Here is an 11,040-nt window from a genome sequence, read left to right as displayed (position 1 = left end):
TTACTTTCCAAAATGCTGACATGCGACCACTATAAGACGTATAGTTTTAAAAATAGCATGCTTCTTAAAAAACACTAAGAAATAGTCTCCTAGTCCAACGTCTGTCCTTCAGCTGCCCGTTACATATCTTCTGACCAACTAAACTCCTTTTTTCCTGCCACCTGCCGCACTCGCCCTTTCACCTCCCTCTTTCTCCTCCCCTTCCCATAGTGGATGATTCAGGAGACTCCCCTGGACTCTCCTCCCCCTCAGCCCCTCTGACCTCCCCTCCCCTCTGTCTCTCACTGCCTGACAACTGCCAACCCCTTTACATTTTAGGCCGTTCACTGGCCCTCCGATTCCAAACGGCTCACAACAAGTGCATAAAAGTAGCTCTACCTTGCTCTGCAGCCCCTCCACTCCCCGGCCCCCTCCCACCACACACACGCACACACACACACACACACACACACACACACACACACGCACACACACACACGCTCATGCACAGAAAACATATTCTCTGAAAACGTGCATGGCCAATTAAGGCAAAGCCTATACATTCAACCCAACTAAGAATTCCTGCTTTAATTTAACATTTCCTTGCTTATTATTAACTCTTCTGCTCGTCCCTCACCAAAACAATCTTTGTCTGCACACATATTTCACATATGCAAACACTTGTAATCTATACAGAAGCTTTCTATTGATGCTGTAATGAGAATCTAGTTCATGAAAGGTTAACATTTATCTGCTCCCACGTTAATCCAGCTTTAGGTTATGATAGAGCACAATAATAAGGCATGCATTTTTTGTTCTTGAATTGCTTCGCTCCCTGTAGAATATTAACTTTTGTGTGACAAACATGTTGTGGAATAAAAGTTTTCCAGCATCTCTTGTTGAGTACACAAAGCTCCAGAGATGCTCGTCCACATTGATTGATGTTGTTCCCTATTTAGTTTCAACACAGCAAGGGCTCGTCAGTTGTCACTCATATCTGTGCCGCCGCTCCTCCATTAATTCACTCAATCAAGCTGAGCTTTCTCTCCACCTCCTTGGATGTTCACTAACGGTGTGCACGTTATCATGTGTTTATTATGGAATTCCTCATTTCCTTTGAGGTTTTTTTACCCCCGCTCCTTGGCACCTTACCACTCCTTCTGGTGTCTCATACCACACACACACACACACACACACACACACACACACACACACACACACACACACACACACACACACACATACACACACACATACATACATACATTCGTGCACATGCATGTGCACTTCATTTCTCACTCACACATGTACACATGCACACATGCACACATGCACCAGCTCCCCCTCCTCCATTAGAGTTATAATTAATCCAACTGCTCCGGTGGCAGAGCAGAGTAGTCCCTGCAGATACGGTTTCAGCTGTTGGCTGTTTCGATGGTTCTCTCCTTATTTATTCAATACGGTTCAGGCAGATATAATGACCAATTGTTAAGTCCTCCATTGGGTGTGCAAGCGTTGCATGCAGATTCCAGTTTGCAATCTCTTAATGTTGGAGAACAAAGACGTTCTGTGCACACTCACTAATAATCTTCATGTTTTTTTTATTATCAATCATAACCTGCTGTACATTCATGTTAGGCTGGAGATGGAGACAAATAAACGTATATATATTCAATACTTCCTATCAGGCTGTTAATAAGGCTGCAGCATTTAATGCAATCAATTACAAATAGTCTAATTAAAAGTTGTTACTGAACTTTCATGACTGGATAATGAAGCAGCGCATATTTAATTGCACAGCGGACGATCATCCTCAGCTTTTATTAAAATAATTTCTGTTGTCTTGTATTGATCACTATAATGTGACTTGAACTCTTAATTGGCACCTCAGGCTATGGCCCCGGTCCTGGTTGACCTGCCAGTCAGTAGTTTGGGGTCCTGGCTCTCACTGTGGTCTAAATCTGTTCAGATGAGGGCAGCATTATCCCATTTTAAGGCTGGATAAGGACTACTAGCAGCAAATCTATAACCCTGGTTGGTAACAACTGGCGGCTCCCCTAGAAAACCCCCACTGAACCGCGCGCTCCTTTTACGGCCCTCGAGGTGGGTCCGCGAGGCTCGATGGGAGGTCAAAGCGACAGTTCCATATATGGCACGCGCTCTTTCCTCGTCGGGGGCGCGCATCGTCAGTGCGGACCCTCTCCTCACACCTAATGGATGCAGCTCCCTCCTTCCCTCCCCCCTCCTTGCTGCACCCCACCCACCCAGCACCCTCGGCCTGTCAGCATCCTAATATGGCAGAGGGCCGGGATGGGGGCCAGTCCTGAGGTTTGTGAATGGTGGAGGTTGGGTATATAAGGTGGACCGGCAGCAGGGAAGATTGTAGCTGGTTCAGCAACAGTCCTGGTTGGGTCTTTCTTCTCTCCGAGCCGCAGACACTCCCCTAAGGTAAGAACCATCTCGGACTCCTGGAGCCACATGTCCAGGTTGGAACACCAGACTAGGCCTTTACAGAACAACACTGGAGCATATACTGGAGCAGGAGTTAGGCCTAAGACCAGATAATACTGGAGCCACTGGAGGATTGACTTTAGAAGAGCTCTGATGCTGAATTAGACGGGAAAGATTTTTTAGTGCTGAGAAGTATCATGGAAATATAGTGCTGGACAGGAGACGCTGTTATGTGAACTATCTTCACCGGAAAGTAGATGAATTGATAGATGGATAGATAAAGTATCTGACTGATTGAGTCTGGCTTCAGCATCTCGATCTGTGTAACACTGAATCTTGAACAGGTGCTGATTGAGCAAGGCGCCTTCAGACCATTTAAAAATCCAGGATAGTTACCCGAGCAAGGGGAGACAGAGAATCCATAGGTTTACCTAAACTTATACACACAGGTCTTAATGGGGATGCTTAACTGGGGTTTTAAGATACAAATCCAGAAAAAAAAATCTAAAGGAAACAGTAAGATTAAGCAAACAGTAATCTTGTACCTTACCGTTCCCCTTCAATGTGATTTTCTAGGTTTATACAGGCGAATACGCCATGCGTAATGGCCTCGCGTCAGTGCGCCATGGATACCTTTAGCGCGAGGCTTGGACCTGTTCATTCCCCAGTAAATGTTATCATTATTCTCCAGTTTCTTTGAGTCTTTTTAGTCTTCACAATTAAGACACCTGGTGTGAGCTTGCAGGAAACCAAACATGATTTGATTAATTTGAGAGTAGTTTCTGCCAATATGTATCGCCACGTGGATTTGATTTCACGAGCAGAACCTTTTCCTCCCCATCCCTCTTACAGAAGCCAACATGTGTGACGACGATGAGACTACCGCCCTTGTGTGCGACAACGGCTCCGGCCTTGTGAAGGCTGGCTTCGCCGGAGACGATGCCCCCAGGGCCGTCTTCCCCTCCATCGTCGGCCGCCCCCGTCACCAGGTAACCAGCGGAGAAAAGCCCCATATATGATAATAACAGGAGACAAACTGGAAGTAGACATATTGATTGGAAATTCGATTTAAATCATCAATAATATTTAATGATATCATGAACATATTTGGCTATTCTTCCAGGCAGACTGAAGTGAATAACGTTTAACTGCGATTTCATATTTTATTGTTAGAATAAGCAAATATTGGGCGACAACAGCTTGGCGTTATGTATCTTCAGTCATGTAAATGTGGCTCCTTTTAACGCCAGCAATGTGGCATTTGACTCTTTGAGACTAAATTAGTCCCAGATGAACAGACAGTCGCTCTCTGTCTGTCTCCGTGACCCGCGCTGTCATTTGGCACATTTGCGCAATAGTCAACATGCCTTCTGCATCACAGAGTAAAGACTTTAATCTGACCAGAAGAAGGTCATCCCTCTGTTTGGATTATTTGACGTAACCTTTCCGTTATCTTCTCCCCCTTCAGGGTGTCATGGTCGGTATGGGTCAGAAGGACTCCTACGTCGGCGACGAGGCCCAGAGCAAGAGGGGTATCCTGACTCTGAAGTACCCCATCGAGCACGGTATCATCACCAACTGGGACGACATGGAGAAGATCTGGCATCACACCTTCTACAACGAGCTCAGAGTTGCCCCCGAGGAGCACCCCACCCTGCTCACTGAAGCCCCCCTGAACCCCAAGGCCAACAGAGAGAAGATGACCCAGATCATGTTTGAGACCTTCAACGTCCCAGCCATGTATGTGGCCATCCAGGCTGTCCTGTCCCTGTACGCTTCCGGCCGTACCACCGGTAAGACTGACAACACCGAGCCTCTACTCAGCACACAGGCACAGCTTCCTAAACACACACATGACGCAAAGAATCACACACTTTTACTACAGAATAATGTGTTACTGATACAAGTGTAAAACAACGACAACACATAGAGTTAACTGAGCTATTAATGCGCCAAGGTGCGCATTTTACGCACAGTCTGCCAGCGTTTCTGGGACTGTTTATGCACTTTATGACCCATGTAACATACAGTCAGTGTGCATTTTGTAAATAGCCACTTCAGACACACCTTTGCGCGCGCACATTGAAATGTTTGAGGGGTTTTTTCCCGCCTGGACTTTACTAAATTCTCGACTTGCCTCTCTTCAGGTATTGTGCTGGATGCTGGTGATGGTGTGACTCACAACGTCCCAGTCTATGAGGGTTACGCCCTGCCCCACGCCATCATGCGTCTGGACCTGGCTGGTCGCGATCTGACCGACTACCTGATGAAGATCCTCACTGAGCGTGGCTACTCCTTCGTGACCACCGGTGAGGAGCTCAGCCAATAACAAAGCACCAGCAAACCTAGACGCATTTAAGGAAGACGAAGTAGAATCTAAATGACTTTCATAACTTCAGATTTTTATTTTATTTGAGGCAACATTTAATAAAAAAAAAACGAATCTTGGTCAGTTTAAGATAATAATGGACACAGCTCGTGTTGCCTGTTACAGCCTGTGCGCGCTGTGCCAGACAGTGCTACTGGAAATTAGGCATCGTATTTTTAATTTACTCGAACGCATCAAGGAAATCAATCGGATTTCGTTCGATGCCAAGCAGCTGTCCGTCTTAATTGATCTGCCATTACGCGCACGGGTCTCTTTGTCACTCTGGGAAAGAAAATCTGATCAACCTGTCCCCCCACAGCTGAGCGTGAGATCGTGCGCGACATCAAGGAGAAGCTGTGCTATGTGGCTCTGGACTTCGAGAACGAGATGGCCACCGCCGCCTCCTCCTCCTCTCTGGAGAAGAGCTACGAGCTTCCCGACGGTCAGGTCATCACCATCGGAAACGAGAGGTTCCGTTGCCCTGAGACCCTCTTCCAGCCTTCCTTCATTGGTACGTCAGATACCTGACGTCTCTCACGGTTACTCATCACGAACAGCAGATGTTGTTGTCAAACTGGAAACGCCGCCTCCTCCTCTTAACACTTGTCCCTCTCACCTGACCAGGTATGGAGTCTGCTGGTATCCATGAGACCGCCTACAACAGCATCATGAAGTGCGACATTGACATCCGTAAGGATCTGTACGCCAACAATGTGCTCTCCGGTGGTACCACCATGTACCCTGGTATTGCTGACCGTATGCAGAAGGAGATCACTGCCCTGGCCCCCAGCACCATGAAGATCAAGGTAAATATTATGACAGCAAAAACATTACAATGTATCCATCCCAGCTGAAATATTAGAAGCATGGATTGATGATTACGCACAGGTGCACAAATGTTAAGTACGGGGACTTTACTGATCGATCTTCTCTCCCCTCCCTCCCCTCCAGATCATTGCCCCTCCCGAGAGGAAATACTCCGTCTGGATCGGTGGCTCTATCCTGGCTTCCCTGTCCACCTTCCAGCAGATGTGGATCTCCAAGCAGGAGTACGACGAGGCAGGCCCCAGCATTGTCCACAGGAAGTGCTTCTAAATGTCTCCACCTGGGTCTCCAGCTTCTCCAGCATTTGCACCATCACCTACTGGGAGATCAAGCGCGCAAGAGGATCAACCTCAGCAACACTCTGCTGCCAATGGAATGTCTGTCTGCGCTTTTGACATTCATATGCATTTTTTTTTATTCTTTTAAAAATGTGCATATTCTGTAGCTGTTTGTTGTCTGTGTTGCACGGAGAAAGGCTGTGAAAGTCCACCACTGAACCATGCATCCAACCCAAAAAGCTTTAATAAAAAAAATAACAACAACATGTTGCCCAACACATGTGAATGTAAGTGTATATACATATTGATAATTTATTAAAGTCCATTATTTGGTATTTACGACCCTGCCTTCTTTTTCTATCTGAGGGAGGGTAACGGGAGAGGGTGTAAACAAACGCTTTTCGGAAAACGAATATAGAAATATTGGAATATGGACGGTTACAATAATTAATAATAATTAAACAATTTGCCTCCAAAACCACGAACTTAAAATTAAAAATCAAAGATTCCCAATAAAGATTTGGGGGAACTTTAACCAAAACCAAAATAAGTCGACCTGCACCCCATAAAGCATCCGGTGCCGGGGAAGTTCATAGAGGTCGATAGGGTTGTTGGCACGTCTCCCTGGATCACAGAAGGAGGGGTGGTCTCTCTGTCCCACCAGCCACTGTTTGGGGGGTGGTGGTGCCCCCCTGGATGACAGAAGGAGTGGAAGGCGACACCTGAAAGGTCCAACAGTCGGGGTTTGACTTGCCAGGAATGTGCCTGGGCAGCAGCAGCGGCTCCGCTTTAGACCGGGCGGATCAGCAGCGAGGGACACCGGACACCCGGCTGTGAATCCCGTTGAGCTGCATGCCCCCGCGCGACCACACGCGCAACAAGCCTCGGCCCCGAGACCATCTTTAGGCAAAAACCGGACCCCCTGTAGGGCATCTCCGAAGCCCCTACCTTATATGCAGAGATGCTCCATCAGGTTATCTGGGTGTGGGCTTTGGGTCCAAAGCACAATGGAGACGTGGTGGGCGCGTCCCAGGCGGACAGCTATAACGGGACACCCTTCACCTGCCTTTAATCTGTTAACCTCGTATGCCCATAAAAGACAAACACAGGTGCCAACATGACTTGGTGGGATCTACTTTTTGGACCCAAATAAAGTCGCCTGAACTAAACACTAAATTAAGCCCTTTTATGTGTTGAATCTATGCAAGAAAACCATTTCGTTCTCCATCTATGAGAAATCATTATTAATCATTAACCGCCCTGGCCGCATTCTCGACGTCACGCCCCCCCTGGGTGCCGCCGGGTGCCACCTGTTGCGCGTGTGTTTTTTTTTTTTTTTTTTTTTTAAACGTCCTCGAGTGGGCGGAGCTAAGCGACGCGTCCGAGATTACAGCTGCACAGTGGACGCCATCTGCTCCGCTTCCGTGAAACCCGAACCCCGGCGTAAGTAGCCTATATTTACTGCGCACACATTTAGACGGCTGGCCGACCGAAGACTGACTGTGATTATTTACATGTTGGCTATAAACTGCACGGTGACAGGCGACGCGACCTGCTACAAATACGTGGACGCGTCGCTCACGACGTGAGGATGACTGCAAGCAACGGCCAACTGATTAACAAACACATTTGACTTACTTATCTTGTTTGTATTCATTATTACTGTTAGTTTATTGATTTATTTATCTCCTTTTTACCGGGAAACTTCCGTGTTTCAGCGACAAGGAAACAAGGTTGTAGTTCTCGTGTTTACAAATCCTGGAGGGTTTCATACGACGGTTACCTTTAATAATATTCAACAGTCGTTTAGATCGCTCCAGCCAATCACAGGACGAGACGCCTACGTCATCACGTTCGAGACGTTTCCGCCGTAACCGAAATGAAAGAGGGGTTTGTTGTTATAGTAAAACGCAGACTGTGTTTTCCACTACAAACAAGATTCAGCAGCAGGAGCCCAGCGAGGAGAACCGACCCGGAGAGGAGGCGAGGCGGGAGAACCGACCCGGAGAGGAGGCGAGGCGGGCGGGTGTGTCCCGGGGAGCCTCCAGCTGCTCTGCCATTGGCTTATCCGTTAGGTTTAAATGTCTGGCGGTGAGACCAATCCTCAAAGAGCAGCGTACGTTGGAGAAGTGAGGGCTTTGTTCAGGCACACCACAGGGTTTTTTTTTTTTTTAATCAACCACACATCTCTGAGCTCTTATTGTGTAACAACAGTAGGTTTCCTTGTTTTTGTCAGTTAAAAATGGTGACCAAGAGGATCCGCTCGGAGTACATGAAGAAATTCAAAGACCCCAAATGGGAGACCTACACCAAGTGCTACGAGGAGATGCTGAGGTACAGGCTGACCCGCCGGCTGCTGGAGCACACGCACAACCCTTGGTTCTGGAGCGGCCCGGACAGCGACTCGGACTCTGGAGGACCGAGTCCCCCTCCTCCTCCCTGCAAGAACCGGTGCGAGACCAGCAGAGAGAGGTTAGCGGAGGCTGAGCTCGAGGAATGTGAGGGGTCGAGGTCGACGTCTGTACCCAGGCTTCCTCTTCCCCTGCAAGATGAGGACAATGGTAAGGTTTGGTTAAAAAAAACAAAAACCTTTATAACATACAGGTATATGCATGTTACAATACTGTAAGATGCCATTCAGTCCTCTCAGGCTCACACCTCGAAGCAGCCAGAGAGACGGGAGGAGCAGAGGAGGAGAGAGAGGAGGCGCCGCCTTACAGCCAAGACAGAGGTACTCAAAACTAGAAGATGCTAAAGAGGTATTCATGTTAGATGTGAACGGAAGAAGACAACAGGTGTATGTGTGCAGATGAAAAGCAAAAACACAGTATAGCAAAATGCACTGAATGCTTGAGCTCCTCAGAGCTTACATTGTCAATAATGTGAACAATGATTTATCAGCTTTTTGTGGACTCAATTGCTGCTTTAACCTGTCCGTCATTTGTGTTTGTAGGGAGAGACACTGAAGGACCCCAGCAGAGTAAAGCCCCCAAACCCTCGAAGCCTATATGGGGCTCCCAGCGGGTCAGGCCTGCACCGACACGGCAGCCCAGGGACGACAGCAAGGAGCGCAGACATCCTTTCGCTCTGTACGCTTCAGGAGAGAAGGATGCAGACATGGCAAGCAGGAAGACGCACAATGTTGGCCCCGAAGCGTCAACGAAGGAGGTAATTCCTCCGTCTGATAGTCCGTGGATCCACAGGTGACGAGCATCGGAAGGAACTGACAGTTTATCGTGACTTTATCTTCCCCCCCGGTAGATCCACGAGTCGGCTCTTCGTGCCAAGGTGAGGAGGGAGGTGGGGCGTCAGATCCAGACCCAGAGGACCGAACGCCGGAGAGCCAAGTCTGCCCATCTGGACAAGACCAGGACGTTGGTTCAACCAGAATTCAACCCATGGGTGACTGAGTACATGCGCTGCTTCTCTGCACGCTCCAGATAGGACACGCATACATAAATCCTCACATCAGGGTGACAAAATCAAGCCAGTAATGCCTACCAGCCCCAACGTTTGAATACCCGTTGATGTAGAATGGAGAATGGGATGGATTTACATTCAGGATGTAAACCGACCAAACTTCACTGTGTGGCTTATTCCCACAAATTGTGTTTTTATATCCATTTTAATACGTTTCTACGATAAGGACCATTTTCTTGACAGAAATGATCTGAAAGTAAATGTATAATTCATGTTTATTTATGGCCATATATAGATATTTTGACTCTAAATTGCATTTTATAGCCATACTTTGATGCATGTGCTTTTCACACGGGGATATCAAACCACACAGGAGACATGAAGGCTGTGTTAATGTGTTTGCACAGTAATCAGTCCACCTGGTGCTAGAATAACTGTGTGTGACATTTAAAGCCATAGAGCCAGAGAGTTCCTGTTATAGGTTGACTATTTCCATTAGAAAAAAAACGTAATATTAAAAAAATGACACCCTTAATTAAGGTTCTGTTCAAAGCATAACATTAGATTGTTGAAGCCAAATGTCTTTATCATCACTGAATATGCTTTAGAACCAAAAGTGGAACCATTACAGCAATGGACGTGAAGCTGGTGCCTCAATGATCGTCGGTCAGAAACACGAGTATCGCTGATCTGAATGCTGACTGGTTAAGCACACGCTCTAAAGCACCTCTATGAAGTGATGTTTGTAGATATTATTGTAGATACATAATTCCTTGCTCCCTGTTTAGCTTTTCATGTAATTCTTCATTTGTATGCTATTTGTATGTGTGTGACAACAGACAGTGCGGTTTGTACTTACACAAGATGACAACAATGGACTTTAGTGGATCTGGTCTTTTCATCATCAGAACTGTCGGTAGTCATGATGAAATCTGCTCCGTGCCAAACACATTTTCCTCCTTTGCACTACTGTAGTTATTGATGTTATTGATATGAATATTGTGCAGGAAAAAAGAAAAAGATGAGCCTGTGTTTTACATTTGGACATTTTCTATTTGTTTTGTTGCAACTGTGAGTTTAGCATCGCATTACTTTTGTAATTTTTTAGGTTTTCAGTGTTTTATGTGAAACTGTAATATAGTTCTGACAAAAGATGTTTAATGTTGTGCAATGTTACAATACTTTAAATAACTGCGTAAATAACTACTTTTTAGATGTGAACTCTGACTAATTCTGTCCTTTTTATTAGTTATTTACTGAGACCAAACTTTTAAGTTTAGATCAATACTTAATTTATCCCCTATTGTCACGTTTTTCTAGCTTTACTTGGGAATGTATAGTAGAGATCCATCAAGCCTAAATATTCCTTTACACAGGAAGGTATCATCTGAGAAACTCAAGAAATTGACATTGTGTAGTCGGGTTTTAGTGAAAAGGCTTCTGCTGTTCATCCAATACAACTAATTTAATTTACTGATGACATAAGGGGTGTAACAATTACAAGATACTGTAAAATGACACGACACTTTACATTTCAGGCTTTTAACATACTGTGTGTATATACATGTTATATGGGTTAGAAGACTGTTAATGTTTAATGTAAAAGCCTTTAATAAATCCCTTTTCCACACGTCTGTTCATGGCTATTAAATGACACATTATATTCATAAAACTATCAAGTACACAATGAATAATCTCCATATTAAACCAACTGCTTTT

General features: G+C 46.0%; 2 protein-coding genes across 6 annotated transcripts; both read left to right on the top strand.

Annotated features, from left to right (window-relative positions):
- The first annotated feature begins 2,270 nt into the window (after positions 1 to 2,270).
- Positions 2,271 to 6,236, top strand: acta1b (actin alpha 1, skeletal muscle b). Its single transcript, XM_084004948.1, has 7 exons — positions 2,271 to 2,427; positions 3,283 to 3,419; positions 3,899 to 4,223; positions 4,578 to 4,739; positions 5,118 to 5,309; positions 5,423 to 5,604; positions 5,750 to 6,236. The coding sequence occupies exons 2-7, from the start codon at positions 3,291 to 3,293 to the stop codon at positions 5,891 to 5,893; spliced, it is 1,134 nt and encodes a 377-aa protein (XP_083861074.1). The 5' UTR covers positions 2,271 to 2,427; positions 3,283 to 3,290; the 3' UTR covers positions 5,894 to 6,236.
- Positions 6,237 to 7,217: 981 nt separating this feature from the next.
- Positions 7,218 to 10,902, top strand: ccsapb (centriole, cilia and spindle-associated protein b). 5 transcript variants are annotated; one of them, XM_084018726.1, is made up of 6 exons: positions 7,218 to 7,344; positions 7,840 to 8,030; positions 8,138 to 8,462; positions 8,543 to 8,632; positions 8,855 to 9,069; positions 9,163 to 10,902. In XM_084018726.1, exons 2-6 carry the CDS (start codon positions 7,983 to 7,985, stop codon positions 9,343 to 9,345), a joined length of 861 nt encoding a protein of 286 aa, XP_083874852.1. In that variant the 5' UTR covers positions 7,218 to 7,344; positions 7,840 to 7,982; the 3' UTR covers positions 9,346 to 10,902. The 5 variants fall into 5 exon arrangements, 4 of the variants coding, with proteins under 4 accessions (XP_083874852.1, XP_083874855.1, XP_083874853.1 ...); XR_014597802.1 differs by lacking the exon at positions 7,218 to 7,344 and having other exon boundaries at positions 7,354 to 8,030; positions 9,163 to 9,901; positions 9,939 to 10,902; XM_084018727.1 differs by lacking the exon at positions 7,218 to 7,344 and having other exon boundaries at positions 7,354 to 7,889; positions 7,920 to 8,030.
- The last annotated feature ends 138 nt before the right edge of the window (positions 10,903 to 11,040 follow it).

Source organism: Eutrigla gurnardus (genome assembly GCF_963514095.1).
Source record: "Eutrigla gurnardus genome assembly, chromosome: 1".
Taxonomy (NCBI): domain Eukaryota; kingdom Metazoa; phylum Chordata; class Actinopteri; order Perciformes; family Triglidae; genus Eutrigla; species Eutrigla gurnardus.
Note: the sequence above shows the minus strand (reverse complement) of the source record. Positions and strands in the feature narration are given on the sequence as shown.